Genomic DNA, 17,369 nt, shown 5'->3' on the forward strand with positions numbered 1-17,369 from the left:
AATCTAAAGCAGTAATTTTCACTTTCATTGATATATTTAATAACAAATAAACAATGAAAACAATCCTGAAAAATCCTTCAGGGCACCCAAGTTCATGTTAAATCTTGGAAAGTAACTATCCTTTCCATATTACTAGTTTGTTTTTTTTTTTTTCTTACTGAATAGGATGACTGCCACACTGTCATGAATCTGTTTCAGATGTTTGTGTTCAAACTGTCTCCATGATGTGGAATATCTCCGTGTCCAACACATACACTAATAAAACAGAGGCAGTTACTTTGTAAGGCTTTTTTTTTTTAAAAAATAGCATAACATGAAACTCAAACTGTCAGTGCATAAATTACTGCTGCCTTGAGGCTGCAATAACTTATGCATCCTTGTACTCACCCCCTCACATACCTCCTTTTTCAAAGAGAAGCTCAGATCTCCCCTCCCGCCCCCATCCCTCCACCTCTTCGTGGCAACCACCACAAGGTCATTAAAAATAGGTAGGCTTGTCCATTGCCTATGTAGGTGAAGGAGGTAAAGAACTGTGGAACAAAAGGCAGAAAAAGCAAACAGGACGGTATGGGGTTTTATTTCCAAGAACTCTCTGCAAAAATGTTACTGCAATAGTCATATGTTCACATAACTCATTATTATTTGTCTACAGCCAGGGATAATTTGATTTTATTTCTTAATAAAAACTTGATGTAATCTAAGGTTATCATTGTCAGTTCATGGACAAAACCAACTGACCAATAATGTTAGTACTACTAAGCAATAGGCAATTCTATCTACAGAGCAATTACTGACACCAGTGTAGTCAGCTGGAAGGTTTGATCTTGCTGAGCCAAACAACGTCAGAAGACGGGTTGCTTTATTTCCCTTTTTTTTGTCCTCCCTCCCTGCCCCTTTAAAAATGAAGCCTTATCTTGCTAATTAAAGATAACAATAAACTACACAAACTGACGACTAATATTTACATGTAAAATCATAATTACCCCCTTTTTTAAGCAGGGGAAAAAAAGACAGTAAGAACTAAAATTACAGCAAATAGCAGTCCATGATGTAGAGACACATTTACAGTATCTATAGTCTTAGGAGCAGATCATGACACAATCTAGTCTGGACTATGATGGTGTTATGTGTATATAATGCTGGTAAAATAATTAAACTGCACTGAAAGGATTTTATACTGCAGTTCTGACTTAAAATCGTCAAATTCTTCATTAATTAATGGATGTAGTATACGGCTTTGACATTTCATAAAAATGAGTGACAATTATGTATTCTTTCATATATTTTAGATGGCTCATCAGGACATAATGACAACTGAAAATCCCATTCAATAGAGGAAATATATTGTTTATATCATAAATTTATTCAACATTTTATTTGATGTATTCATCCATCAGAACCACCCATACTTGGGTATTAACTACACCACTCATACTGAATTGAAGGCGCCCAAGAGTTGTAATAAATGCTTTCCCATATTAATTCTGAGACTACATAATTATTTTTATATCAACAAGGGGATCATAATATACATTTACAAGGCCATTTATAGCCATTGCTACAAAACCGACAATGTTATGCCCTTTGAGTGACCAGCACAGAACACCTTGGTAAAAAAAGACACCTGAAAGCACCTGCGTTATTTGTCATATTTATCTGACAGTTTCAGAGTGCTTACAATATTCTAAAGTACCATGAGAAAATCTTTAATGACCCCCTGTCATGCATTTACTTCTCTGGAAAAAGTCTCCTTAACTATGACTGAGACACAGACAACCTTAAGAACAGCTCAGAGCCATTGTCTCTGAGACTCCTTTGTAGAATGTGTCCTAAGGAGAACATGAAGTGAACGAAAAAGGGTTTTCAGCAATCAACGGCCGTTTCATTAGTGTAAACTAGAGCTACATGTCTCCTACTTCACAAAGGGGAAAGGAGCCTCTGCTAAATGCTCACAACACATAAGTGCTGATTAAAAAATCCACCAGAACTGAACAAAGAAATTTGAATCTGTCTTTGGGTAGTATGGTTCAATGCAGTGTCTGGAGTGGCCACATGCCTTTATAAACCCATTCTCAAGGACAGTTGGGCAGATTATCGTAATCCAAGTTATAGAAAATGAATTATTAAAACTCTGCTCTGCATGAGTAGAGAGTGGAGAAATAACTCATCATTTCATAAGCAGCAGCAGAAATGCTATCAAGACATTAGCACTTTATGCAAATAACAGCAGTCCTCTTCGATCTAGGATTGCACAGCCCTGGCAATTCACTGCATACTATTATTACCAGCACTGGAAAAAACATCCCCAAATCAAACACCACCTCAGGAGCTCCTAAGAAACCTTAACCACCTCTGCTTGGTATCTGTTAACCTTTCTATAGACTGAAGCTGTTTTATCGTGTCAGTGATGAACTGCAATGCCCACAGCTTACTAAGCATTCACAGCCCTAGCACAGAACACCGTGCTGCGACAGAGAACACAACTGGAGTTGTGTTTCCAGCAGTCTGGCTTATGAAATTCTTCAGTTTCAGATATGATGTGCTAGCCCACACCGCTCACTGAGCTACTGCTACCTTGGCAAAAACCCCTCACCTGACTTAGGCTCCATCCCACTCACCTGGAGGGAGCACAGACCTACCTCACATGCAAATCCAGACTCTACAGCACACGCGTTTCACAGAGTGATGCCTGAGGAATCAGGTCCTAAAATCTGAAGGAGAAACACTTCAGCAGTAAAAGGAATACTTCGCTGTTGTAAGAGATGACAACTCTGTGCTTAATCTCTTGAACAAAGCCAAGAGATGCCCTGACTAATGCTGCTATGCTGTGCAAATCACTGACTGGTGATTTGTTTCTTCGGGCTGCTGACAACCAAGGTAAGTCAGAAATACTTCTAAGTACAAAGCAACAGGCTAGGAACACAATGAGCTCAGGATCAGGAGTAATAAAACCTTAGGTCACCTTTCTCTCCCAATGATTCTTTGAGTCATGAATCAAAGAAAACGAAGTAGCCAGGAAAAGCTGTGCATCCAGAGCTGAAGAAATGAATAATCAGTTGTTATCGAGTATAAAATTAATGTCAGGAATTTCTCACTTTTTTTCTTTAGAGATTAATGCTTAATCACTTTATGGGGGTATATTTCATTCCACAGTACTACAGTAGCACACTGTCTCATGTACCTTCTGAAATGCATGCTCACAGTGCTGTCCTACTGTGAATTGCAAGGAGAGTTTAAAAAAAGTGTGATTTTAAATGTGTCATGAGAAACCAGAGAAAAATCTATCTCTGTAAGAGAAAAATCCTTTAAAAACTCCTTAACCTAAATACAATATGAGGTCATTTTACCTGCCAGCTGAGTGGGTTTGTCATAAATACATTCACATTTATTTTTCTTCTACAAAGCATTCAAGTCATCTTTATGCTTACTGAGACAGCTGTTATTTTCTGAGAAGAAAAAGGCATGTGGTTAAACCAGTTTGGTAAATTCCCTGATGTCTGAAAGAGGACACTACATCTAAAAGGGCCAAGTGTCATAGATGAAGGAATGTATTGAAGCCATAAGCAATGGATTACTTCATATAAACTCCATGGCAAACACCATTTAATTAACTACTTTAAATGCAAAGCTTATCAGTAACCCATTAAGAGTTTTTTCAGAGGCACAAGTTTTTCTCTAGGTGAGAAGGGAAATCTGTGGTGAAATATAAGGGAATTCTTGTGTAGGAATATGAAAAAGATGGTTTTTTATCAGTAACCATGGCCACTGACTTCCAGGATGACATTCCGCACGTCTCTTCAAAGTTCACCCTACTTTCAGCTCAAAGGTATTTCCATGTATATAAGTAGATGAAGATCAGGTTGTTAACCTGCTGATCAGTACAACACAACTTCCATCTGAAAAAGAGGACTGAAATCCCTTGCATGCCCCATACAGATATTGTTGATTTTCATTCATTGTTGCTTGAGATTATCAAATGAAAATCATATAAAAGCACCAAGACTTTAACAAAGCTCAATTTTTACACACCATGCTATATAGTCCTGCATGAAAAAAATTCAAACTTCATATGATGCCTTTCCTTTGGCAGTGAGAAAACAGCATGTTATTGCTCAGCTGAGAGCCTGCATTGGAATGTGAGAGGCCACTCTATGAAAGGAGAAGCTTTGATTTACTAACTTGTTGAGATACTTCATTTTACTCAGTGTCCTGGTTTGAACCAAACAACAATGAATACTCTAACTTATCAAGAAACTGCATTTTCTGAAGGACATGTTTTTCAAATACTACAAAAGTTGGTGAAATGCCCTAAGTCAAAGGGCAAAAAAGGGTCACACCTGCAGGAAGGAGTGGACAGAACAGGTGACCCAAAATTGGTCAACAGAGTACTCCATTCCATATATGTCATATCACTATAAAGCTGAGGGATCACGAGGGTCAAGCTATCATTGTCTATGGCCAGCATCCTAGAAAGACTCTGCCTACAATCCCAATTCATGTTCGTGAATCCTGTTCGCCACTGAGTCCAGTCTGAGACGTCTCCGGTGCCTGTCCTACAGCATGAGTGGTGACATAATTATCATCAGGGGAACCTGATTTTGGTTTTGTATATATTTTATTATTTTCTTATTATTTTTCCTTGTTATTGTTTCATTAAAGCTGCTTTATTTATTATTTTCCCAACCCATAACTCTCTCTCCCTTATTCCTTTCCCTTTTTGGAGTAGAAATCAGGACTATGCTACCCAGTGGCAGCCACCAGCCAGGAGGGCTAAATCGGGACACTTACACATTCCTCAACCATTGGAGAAATCTCCCATGTGGTTTGCATTTTTTCTTAATCACTCATAACTATGGTAGTCACTCTATCAAGCCACAGCAGCCCATGCTCATTCCACAGAAGTTCTTCACCTGGTGAATCGTTCATTTGCCTGGGCTGGGATCTTCTCACTATCACATTATACCCACAGAAGTGAGGTCTCCATAGCACGTGTAGGGTATCTGTTCCTTCATTGTGAATAAGAAACAGCCATTGTTCCACAAAATACGATGGGCCACCAGCAATAGCTCAGGTCACTCAGGTTAAGAATGAACTACTTCTAGGTGAGGAAAGATACACAGGAGGAGTAAACATGCAGTCAAGATCCAGTGAAAGGTGATAAAATTTGCAGGCTTGTAAGAATACTAACATGCTAAATACTGCCATCATAACTGCATTAAGGTAAAGGATGTCAAAACGTTCCTTCTTTGAAAACGCCGGATAACCAGAACATGCCACTCCACTGAAATATATAGTAAAATTCACATGCTAACACCATGCTACACATCTCTCTGATACATGCCTGAAAATTGCTTCATCTTGATTCTATTAATAAATAGTGCTGCTTTCTTCAGTCTCACACAAAGTACCATCTCCCATTGCACAGACTTTAATTCAATAAGACAGTTCACTTCCACAAACAGAATCACCACCGCTCCCCAGGTGAAGCTAGCCTTGCTCTGGACACCAAAGACTTCCAGGCTTTAAAGCTATACTGCATATACAGATGCAAATCAATAAACGAAGTAACTTTAAGTATACTCCTAGATCTATTGGGTGAGATTGGTTAAATAGATTTGATAAAATTTATGGACAGTCCTTTCTTTTCTACAGCCTTCCTTTGTGGTCTAAACAGTCCCATCTCCTCCCTGAGACCAACAAATTCCACCTTGTTCCAAGTGAAGCCTTTCTATCACCTCTAAGGCTTGGCTTTGTATCAAGTTCTTGCCCTTGTCTCAGAGCTAAAGGGGCAACAAACCCTCTCATGTATCTCTTCAGCCCTTCCCCCCTCATTCTCTACTTGGTAACTATACTGAACTTCATCTTTGTTTCAAGGAATCTGTAAATGGTCAGAATCTCACATTTAAGCCTTGCTGATAAACACAAAATGAAGCGGGGAAAAAAACCTTCTGCCACTTAAATTGCTTGTGCATACAATAAAAGCGTTAGATGTTATGGCTATACCAAAAGTTGATAAAACATGCATATTTATGGAAAGCTAAATATTTAAATGCATGCATTTACACAAGTCAGTTTATAAATAACAATTGTTTACAGACTTAATCTCTAAGTCATGGCTGAGTGTCAATGCGGCTAGTTCTCTGTTTACTACTTAAGATATTCAGGGCTCCAGCTCATGTTCCTGAGAGTTCCAGCTGCTTTTTTTAGGACCATGAGGGTTGCACACATCATGCTTTCACACAGCATGGTTTAGACTGCCAGAAATTACTTATCCACATCTATATTCCTGTTCATACTCTGTACCCTGAACATTCTGACTTGTTTTACAAGCTGATTTCACATGAAGTGAGGTCAGACTCTGCTGCTTTCTCAGCCACAACCAGATTCACACTTACTACTGTGTGCAGATGGAAGAATGGATGACATCACGTCGTCACTGCACAAGCAGTATCGGGGCTTTGTCATACTACACTCTTGCTCTGGTGTTCCTGCTTTTCATGAATGGGCTGACATGCTTCCTTATTCTCAGGGGCCCCATGAAACAAGACACAAATTTGTGGAACAAGTGCAGATACTCCTCTTGTTGTTGGAAAATGCTGCTGCAGCAGTGTGCCTACCAACAGCTTCAAGCGATACTCAGGCGTTTTGCCCGGGCATCTGAATACCAAACTGAACCCATTCTTTACACAAGACTTGTAAAGAGACACAAAGGTGCCATACAGAATTCTGCCATGAACTCTGTGCTGCTGGTCTTCGGCTGCATCTGAGTCTTGCCAGTACGATACATCTCATGCTGGATGACTTTCAAAGTTGACTCACTCCTCTTGTTCATAAGCTAGAAAAATGGTTTAAGTGATTACCAGGGGTAAGCTAAACAAATACCAGCTAATGGGAAAGATCAGGAGAAAAACGCTTAAGGCTCTCAGTTCACCCAAAAAACCCAGCCAACATCCATTCTCCCACACAGGGTCTCTATGTTTGTTTGGGGAAGGATCAGTAAAAGGGCTTTCTTCTGTGCCTGTGTACCACAGAGACCAAGATAAAAGGAGTCTGTATGAGACTTCAGAGATTACAGGGGAGATAAATGGAGAGTGATTATCAAAAGCTAGATTACTGCCGAACACGTTTAGGCAGTAAAGTCAAACAGTCCTGCAATCCTGCAATGTTTCATTTAAGGTTCTGGCATGTTTCCTGAATAGTGCCTTATTTCATACATTACACTGCTGAAAGCAACCAAGCAATGCGCCCTAAATAAACATGTCAAGATTTGCCTCTTTGTCAGGGTAAATTACTTATATTTCATACAAACATTGCTAAGCAGTATCTATGACTTTCCATTCTATATCAATACAAATTCTAGGCATTGCAGGATGGTAAAATCACTCATTCCCAAAACATTGATAGTGAAAGAAACAGATCATTTCCTTATTGCACATAACTATATGAAGCAGGATTGTTCTTTAAATCTAAATAATCGATTTTCTACCATAAGCGTCTTTACACTGTGTGTGTTCTCTATTGTACCAGAGCTTGAAAACTTGGAACCTACATCACATCCTTTCAAGCAAGGCCATGCAAAAGATGCAGCATTTTGTGGCCATGCTACAAGTTATCTTTAGCAGAGATCGTGAGTTAGGAGAAAACTTCTGAATGGTTGTCTCTGGGACACATGATTCTTCAAATGTACAGACCTGTGACGTCTGTTCCTGTGTTATGGAGGCCAAGCCTCAGCTTGGAGATCCTGCCAAGATTTTATTCCTTGCTGTGCATTTTGCAGCATATAAGGAAGTGGGAAATAAGAATGAGCTCATCTACATAGCTACCTAAATGCTAGCAATTGATGTTGTCTACATGTCACCCCCATGATCCTGGGCTGCTATCCAAAACACTCCTGCAAAAGAGAAGAAAACCTTAGAAGAACCAAGGTTTGCAGTGACTCTTCCCTGTTTCATCACTCTTGGTGTTTTACAGGCTTCTAAACATGCTTTGAACATTCCATTATTCTTCACTACTGACTGATATTTACAGAAGATAATGTCAAGAATTTAACTCCTTTCATAGTTTTCATAGTGTAAGTAGAATATGTCTCATCAACCTTTTAGGTGCAACTGAGAAGAATTAAACAAGTATAAGCATACTAGCAAACAGGAATTATAATTTTAAAATGGAACAAGCCCATGTTTAATTCTGAGGAAACCGTGAGCCAGCCTTAAATCCTTTTCCATCACGCAAAAGATTCAGATCAGTTTTCCAGTTAATGGAACAACTTCCCTGCTCTGAAGAATAAACATGTTAATGAACAGCTCAGCTATTGATTCTTTAGACATTTGACTGTCCAGGGGGTACTGAATTCAGGGTTTACTAATGTTGGTGTAGCTGCTATCACCAGTTCCATTTTTCCCTCTTACTGAAGTATGATTTATAAAAATCAAGATAAAAGTTCCTGATGTGTAGAAAGACAATATAGGGTTTAACAAATGAGCTAAGTGGAAGCAGTAGTTCTTTTGCACCTGTCTGCTGATAGAAGGTGCTTATAAGCAGCAATCAGTCATTCTGGGTTGGATTACACCTGTCACTGCTGTTTTCAGAAGAGACTCAGTCCAGCAGAACCAACATTCAAAAATCCGTAGGAATGCACCAGGTATGAAGCAGCACCTTTTCAGATCCCACAAAAATTAATCTTACCCTAGATTTTTTTGCAAAAAATGAAATGTTATGTTCTATGTATCAGTCATTTTCAGTTCAATCCTTATTTCATAAAAAAAAAAAAATCCATCAATTTAATTTCATGGAAGATATAATGAGCCTAGTTCTACATACTGCTTCTTTTATCAGCTCCAATCTCACATTCTCCAGGGAAAGAAGTACAGAAGTGTCTTGTCCTTTGATAGCAATAGACAACTAACCTCATTTTGTAAAATCAGAACTTAACAGAAGAGTTATTCTTTGTCTTCAGGAAAGGCAGTGAATCAGACCTCATTGCCTTGAACCCAAATTAAGGCGATTCGATGCCTTCCACATAACGATCAATTTTTTTTCCTTTTTGGCTCTTTAGCTGCCATTGCTTTATGCAACTGGGTACCAAATGCTTTATATTTAAGGGGACTAAAACAGATCATGTTTTCTGAAGCTGTATTTTCAGACATTCTGCATTCTTACCCATCCGTTAAGTTCAGGTTAAATTTTTGTTTCAGTGGTAATAAGCATTAAAGTTGTAACTGCTTTTAAAGCTGATATTTTCAACTCTTCTTAGCCACATAACCCAAGGGTTTAGATGAACGCTTCTGTGCCTCAGCCTTCATCCAGACAGTGTTAAGCAACTTAAAAAAAACATAAAATAAAATTAGCCAACAATAACCCTACTTGCTGAAGCTTTTTTCTTGATTTGAGGTATTGCTACATACCTACTGACATACTAAATCAAAACTGAACCAGAGAAGAATTTCAGATTTGGAGAGGTATTTGGTTACAATGCCATAAAGATTGTGATCTCTCTGTACATCTGTCTAGACTGAGATCCCATTGTGTAGGCTGGCATTACACAAAGCCAGTCACTTGCCTGTCCTGTGATGACTCCCATGATCTGAAGGAAGAGGAAGAAGACTTGATGTATATCACAGAAATCACTCGGTGCAATTTTGTCTAAATTATCTGCATGACAGAAATCAACGTCTTTGTGCACAGTAGGTATGACAAATCAAAGTAAGTAAGGACAAAATGCCTGTGTTGTACTGACAGATGGAAAGGGAACAATCTGTACAAAACAGTGTTTCTCAGGCAAAAATAAACTGAAACATTACTTAAGAAACATTATTGAAACTAAAGTAAACAAATACTTTGGTATTACAACCTACCATTCCATTTTTATAATTAAATGACAAGTCTTCAAACTTTCATATAACATTAAGATGACTACGAAAACCAAAAGCTTACTTCTCCAGATATCCATATCAGTGCTAAACTGGTCCACTGAATTCAGTGGAATAACATCTGATCTACAGCAACATAGCAAGAAGAGAAACAGACCTGAAGACTAGAAATAAACCTGAGGGTTTTGATGAAACAATCCTCAGCATGAGATGCAAGAGGTGATTTTCCTGACAAGTGCTACCCAAATTCTTAATAGCTTTCTGTATGTAACCCCACCTTATTTTGTCCTGATGCAATCTTAATTAGTCTTAGTTCTACTGCAGAGAAGCCTACTGAGGCAGTTAGCACCATATAATTAATCAGATATTTTACACACATCACAGCAACCAACACTTACTGATATGAGTTAATACAAACAGAAAACCACCCTGCTTCTCCCTTTCACATGAACTAAAAGCATGTGGCACGGAATGAACATATAACTATTTCTTCTATATGCTGCTTAATGCCCTTTCTTCCCTCAGCAGCCATTTCCCAATGCATTGTTACCCTCTGCAAAGTATAACTTCTTTTTTTTCTGCTGGTACTAACAGGAGAACAGGCAATTTAGTATTTCTTTTAAATTTCAGTTTCTTCACAGAAGAGCATGTCCAGCAACTGAAACAGGCAATGATAAGATGTAATTCTTGCTGATGGAATTCATAAATCCCACATTTTATTTTTCTTTCTATGTGCTTTAGCAGTAAGAAACTGAATTTTGCACCTGCACATAAATATACATTTGAGAGCACAATCTGCAACATTCAGTCATCTCATAGCAACAGAAAATAATGTACTTACAAATATAAACATGTACCACATACACACTAACTCACTGGATTAAAGGCTTCACCACCTATCTGTGTAATTGTAGATCTTCACTTTATTCTATTGTTTGAGATTTATCTTTGTCTTCATTGCAGGATCCAAATATCACAGTTTTGTGCCTAATGTCACCAAAGCGGAAACCGTATGATTATATGATTTGATGGCAAAGAAGAAAAAAGCCACTGCTTAAGGAAAACAGTTCTATAAAGCTGATTCTCCATTCTCCTAAGCTTACAATGAAATAGTTCAATAAGCAGTATAAAACCACAAGAAGGTTTATTCAGTTCTGCATGGCATCTGTAATATGCTGCAGTATTTATTAATAGTAAATGCAATGTTTAATACATGGCAGTGTTTTTCTTCAGCAGAACACTGTAAAACTACTTGCAAAAACAATTCAGTCCTAAACTAATATTCAAAGTAAGAAAGGGTAGTCTAATGCTTTGTTATTTCTCAGATTCTCAGAACAAACCATGGAGATAATAATCTTCATAGAAAGGCAGTATTTAAATGATAGTTTATTTCAGGAACTGACAGTAAACTGCTTAACATCTTCTCTCTGCAGCGTTTGTGCCCCAAAGCAGTTCAGTATCTAAGATAGGAATTATTAAAAAATGTGACAGCTCTAGTGTTTTCATTTCCAGTGCCATCTCAGCATAGGAACATGTACAGCCTATTCACTATCTGACACAAGGAGTCATTCACCATTATTACTGTTCCACCTCTTGGGATGATTTTTTGTATTTGAAGGACTATGACAAGAAATTAGGCAGCCTACTGGAATTGCCAAATGTTTCAATGCTGTCACCCACACTTAATGCTCACAAAACAAAGGAATCTAATGTCTATTTCTCAGCACCTGATTGCCCTGCCTCCCCCTCCTATATGCACCTTATTTATTTATTTATTTTAATGCTGAAAAATACAGCAATTATAACTCTGAAAGACTGCTACCAAGTTCATTTTAACCTAAATGAGCAGTGAGAGAAGGTAATCAACTGTTTATTTGTATCCCTCTTTTAGCAGATGGCAAATATGTTACTAAACAGCAGCAACAGGGATAGGTGTACAGGAAGGAGAGATGAGACAAGGAAAGTTACCCCAAGCAACTCAAAGCCCACCTCCAAGCTACCTGTATGCTCCAATGCCTCTTCCATCTGAAGCTGTCCTTTATCTTCTAACCCTGAGCTACATTTTATAATCCTAGAGTCAGCGGCACTGTCATTAATTCAGATTTTGTTCTCTGACACTTCATCTGAATGTCTGACATAACATACGGCCACCATAACACGCATACGAGCCACTGCAGGCACACAACGTGATCTTGATTAGTAATTTTAAGATCATGTGTAGGATGTGAATGGGCAGTCAAGACAAAGGGCAGAAGGTAACAGAGGTAAAGTCAGATTCCTAAGGCTAATTTTACCAGCAAGAGCTCTTTTAGCTTGTGATTAAAAACTTAGTATAAACAAGGCAAAATGAAGCCTAGACACAACCTAAACTGTTCCAACTCATCATAATAAACTCATGATTAGACTGTGTCTACCAAAAGGTCATATAGAAACTATACGTCGTATAGAAACTATAGAATAACACAAGTCTGAGTCCACAAGTCTTCCCTCATGACTTCTATTACTGTCTCAGTTAGTCTGATAGTCACATCATCTAGACAAGTTCCAATGAAACTCTCACCGCTTTGGATAATTTTTTCAGTCTGTAAGTGCCAAATTTCTTATTAGGCATGATCTGGGATGACCAATGCAACTCTTTCCAAAGCAAACTTTATTAGCTGTAATCATGACAAGTTTCATCAGCCCCGGAACACATGACTTTTTACTTTATCACATGCTGTAAAGTTTATTGCATTTGGTCACATCAAACCTTTCTTACTCAGACAAATGGCGTATTCACAGGAGCTTTCATTTAGAAGTGGACTAAATCAGAAATATGGACATTTGGGTAATGGTTTTAAAAGATTTAAAAAATAATGGCATTCTTAACTTCTCCATACCTTCTTATTTGATCTCACAGATGGTGTCTTTCAACACTAGAAATACTCAAAGCCTCCAAATGAACCAGAAAATTCTGAACTCTTGGCATTCAGCTAAAATCAGACTAAGAATTACTTTCTTTTAGCATATGATATGTCCTTAATTGGGTAATGCTATTAATCTTCAGTGTGAAAAGCAAGTTGAAGACTTGATCTTGATCTTTATCAATATGCAGTAGCCTGGAGTATCAGAATTTTGTCATGGGAGCTGAGAATGGAATCTAAGCTTCTTTGGCTCTATCCAGACCACTCTGATATGAAGATGATCTTGGAGTAGTTAATCATGAAGCTGTTGAGAAAGGCAGTCGGCACATCGTTCTGCTGCAAAAAATATTACCTAAGTGAAATCTGCAACCAAGCAAATTGTGTACACTCAGAGCAGATGACAACCACTGCTCCACAGAAATACGCAAGATCCCTCACAGAAAATATGCTTACATCTCGTTTTGACAGGAATTGCGACCTTTGGTGCTTCTTAGTAGTTAACAATCGGCTGAAGCATGGAAACACAGGTCTTAATGTGCTTTCATTTAGCAAAATATATCTTTGGTCATTCTTGTCATGTATCTAAATTCATCCCTGGATATCCATGTGACATATCTAGAGCACCTTTCCTCCAGCAGAGCCCTATTACATCTTATGCATTATATTCTTAAACCATTATTGAAGCCTGGATGTCTCCAGAGTGTATCTTGGTATGGATCATCTTTGCCCAGTGATGGAAAAAATGCACATTTGTCTAAAGTGGCGTAGGATTTGCAATGTCACGCACAGTGTAAGGTCCTGCTTAACAGCCTACCTCACAGTACCAACTTTATTTATTTTGCATGGACTCAAAAACAGTGGCAAGCATTGAGTCTGTGGTTCCATGGAAACCAGAAGAATGCTCACACTGCTAACACTATCCTCCAGACAATCTCTTTACAAATGATCAGTAATATTAAGATGCCGTCTCTTAATTTATCCATCCATTTTAGTTTCTAAAGAACAGATTTGTTTCCTAGGACTATCAGGAAGTGCTTCCTGCACCCAGAAGAATATTGGGATGGGCTGCACGTACTAATCTTGGCAATACTTATAGCAAGATATAAAATAGAAAAATCACTTAAAACAATGGTGCTTACCTCGTTCTGTGTCATAGAGGTACACAAACTTCTCCCACTTATAATAAGTCAAGAGACTCAAGATGGCTCCTTTTAATGCCGGCCGCATCTGGATGACAAACTGCACATCGGCATCTGTTGGGAAGCTGGGGGTGACGAAGGATGTGTGAAGGGCTCCACAAAATGACGTCAGTGTGTTCATCGACATCTGGTCATAGAATCCAAAGATGGCATAAACTCCTCGGGAAAACTGTGAACAGACTAACAAAGACAGACAGGGGTGTTAAAGTCTGACATATAAAAGAAGGCAAACAAACTTTTAAAGTATATGTGAAATAAGCCTTCTAAGCAACCCTGAAATCATTCTGTATGATGCAGCAGATGGAATAAATTCACGAGATAATCAACACTAACTTCAGTGCAGCTGTGAGTTGTACCAACTTTGTCACAATTAAACTTGCCTGAGCATATTTTTGATTGTGATTTCTCCTGCTGTATTGTTATAATCCACTAATCTCTCCATATTCTTTAAAAACAAACAAGGGATCATATCGCTTGTCTGGAAAATATTTACCCACTGCTAGCATCTACATAACAAATATCAGGTCTGCCTAAAATACTGAGATACAGTTTTCCATGCTAACCCCACTCTGATTCAGATCTGCTTCAAAGAAATCTAGATGTTACAGTCCACAACTCTGAAATCTCTGCATGAAATCTAGGTGCTGTCTTTTTCAGTGAGAACTATGGTGGCTTCTTAACAAGAGTGTTAAAATCTTTCAGAAGCAACTTGGAAAACATATGGCTCATTACTGGCAAAACAAATAAGAAACACACATTGTTGCTTCATGGAACAAAAGCTGGTATCTCTTAACCTAGAGGCTTTCAGTCAATCCTTTTGGTGTCCCAAGGAACTCATCTAGCACCAGAAAATAATCAAAATGCAGTTAAAGGTATTTTGTTCCATGTGCACTTATCTGGGGAACTACTGCGTTCCTCATATTTTATAGAGATTGAACAATGTCCGTTTTGGACAAAAATTAAAAGTAATTGAATCTATAAATGCTGTCAACTTCATGAGAGTTGCACAGAAAAGTTTCCTTGTTGTTCAGCTGTAGGAACAGAGTAAGTTTCTTCTGACCCTTGGTTCCCTCCATTGAGGGAGACAGCATCAGAGACAGCAAGGGGAGCCTGGTACGCGAGATGCTGGGGCTCTGGCCCATAATAAAGATTACACAACTGAAATACTCTAAAGAATGGCTGCAGTTCTGAATCAAAATATTTCTGGACTGAGATGAGCAAGTCCCATTTGTAAAGGGCTAAAGTTTTCCCAGAAAAATGTTAATTCAACATTACCAATTTCTTTTGTCAAGAACTGGATTTAACAACAATTTTCAACTAGCCCCATTAGCCATTGTTGCCAAATTGTTGCATATTTAACTTCACATAAAGCAAGTGGAAGTAATTACCAGTAAAGAAGTCATGACTTCTGCACAGAAATATACAGCATTGTTACTCCTAGAAGCACCATCACAAAACATTTCCTACCATAAATGCTACCATTCGGACTCATTAATGCCCGTTAAAGTAATTTTCAAAAGGATTCTCCACAATATCAGCTCATTGACACAGCATCATGGATAACACCTCAAACAGGCAGTCAGGTGTGAAAATTCGATTTTCTTCCCAGAGATCCAGATGCAAAAATAGAAAAGCTATTAAGGAATTTCTTTAAGTGTTTAAGCCACTGTAACAGAACATGACCAGTGGTTGATACCAGCAGCAAATAACAACTGGTATAAACAGAAAAGAGACACACATGATGAACACAGAGGAAATAACAAGCAGTGATTTCTGAAGAAAAGTTTGCAGAAGTTCTCAGCCACAGTAAAGGTAAGATATAAAAGAAACAAGATTTTGTTCCCAGAGGCATGACTGAGGAATTAAATACCCTTTTCAAAAGGCATTTTTTAAAATTAGATAGCAGCAGGATATAAAGTAGAAACACTACTAAAAACATTATCTGCTGAAGTAACAAATAGAGGTCAGTAACTTAAAGGTGGGAAAAAAAGGAAAAATAAAGACTACATTAGAAAGTCTGGCAGTCTCCAAACATTTCAATGGTGTGCAAGTGCTCTCATTCCATCGGAATAATCACTGATGCAGGGCTAGCAGAGCTGGGTGTCCTCACATACACTGAGTCAGGACCTCACAGATCAGGCTGCTTTTACATCATTTATTAATGGCCTAGTTTACCATTTTTTTAAAATGTAGATTCTGTACTGCAGAGTAAGCAGAGAAGAGCAAGTATTCCAGGAAATGTCCCTTCTTGCAAGGCAAACAAAACATATTCTCTAATATCTCCTGATCCTAAACCTGAGTATTTCAAATAACCAGGGGTTCACCTGTTATTTCTTATCAGGTATCAGGCAGTGAGAACGGGTGCAGTGCTGAAGGTAACCGACAGTGGCCGGCTCCAGCACGGACCAGTTCCCTTGTGCTTGAAACCAGCTAAGAACTGGTCCAGTTTGTGCTCTCTCTTGTTCTTGGAGATACGGCACCAAGAAACTGTGGCCAACAGTTTAAAAATGGTTCAAGGTTTTTGTCCCTTAAAATTCTGTTTTGCATGACTGTCTTAGATAAACACTGTTCAAGCAAGAATTTTGGTGTTTTCCTCAATTAATCACAGTTGATTTATATTTGTTTCTCCCTATTCAAAAAACGCAGATGGTCAAACACATACTTTGGCTGTTAAAGAAGTGATTTGGACAAATCCTGAAGCAACCTCATTCCTCCAAAAAAAAGAGCAATTTTTTTTCCTGCTGAGCTATGCCTTTATGAAACTGCTCTCAATTATTGTTATTAATACTGTGGGTGTGCATCCATTTCCAATGACAGCACATAAACAAATTGCTTTACAACCTGATCTGAAAAAGTTGCAGCCTCCACAAACAAGGGACAGAGGTCCTGAGCAGCAGTTATCACACGGGGGATCCTAATAAGCCATTATATTGGCATTAGGTACAAGGTGCATTTATTAACAGAGCCTCAACTTTGGGCTTGTTCTCAGAATAAGTTACCTGCCACATGCTATCATTTTCAGGAAAGGAAAGGATGCTATGACAGAAGCCTGTGAATTCTCAAACATGTCAAGAGAAGATCAGGAACTTTCAGGTCATGAGACTGAAGTGTTTCCAGTCAGGGAAGGAAAACGCTCAGAGCCAGAGTGATCACAGTGGTAAGCAGATTTGCTTAAAAAAAAAAAGAAAATGAAAAGGCAACCAAAAATGCCAACCCAAATCCAAACAAATCTTTGTTTCTGTACAGATTAACAGCTGAGCCATCCCAAACATCAGTGTAACTCAATGACCACCAGCAGTTCCATTCTCCCTCCAGTCAAATCATCTCCCCTCCAGAAACTTGCCATGATTAACCAGATGTGAGGTTTTTTTCCACTCAGACCCCAGGTGGGAATCTGA

The 17,369-nt window shown here is 38.4% G+C and overlaps 1 protein-coding gene across 7 annotated transcripts in view; it reads right to left on the bottom strand.

Moving 5' to 3' along the window:
• GRIA3 (glutamate ionotropic receptor AMPA type subunit 3) overlaps positions 1–17,369 on the bottom strand; it is a 146,900-nt gene that overhangs the window by 99,076 nt on the left and 30,455 nt on the right. For all 7 annotated transcript variants that reach the window (XR_011338334.1, XM_069867314.1, XM_069867312.1 and 4 more), the window contains exon 3: positions 13,912–14,151. Coding sequence is in view for 6 of the 7 variants with exons in the window: in XM_069867314.1 (XP_069723415.1) it covers positions 13,912–14,151 (240 nt within the window). In the remaining variant the exon portion in view is untranslated. The remainder of the gene's footprint in view (positions 1–13,911; positions 14,152–17,369) is intronic.

Source organism: Phaenicophaeus curvirostris, chromosome 13 (assembly GCF_032191515.1).
Source record: "Phaenicophaeus curvirostris isolate KB17595 chromosome 13, BPBGC_Pcur_1.0, whole genome shotgun sequence".
NCBI lineage: Eukaryota > Metazoa > Chordata > Aves > Cuculiformes > Cuculidae > Phaenicophaeus > Phaenicophaeus curvirostris.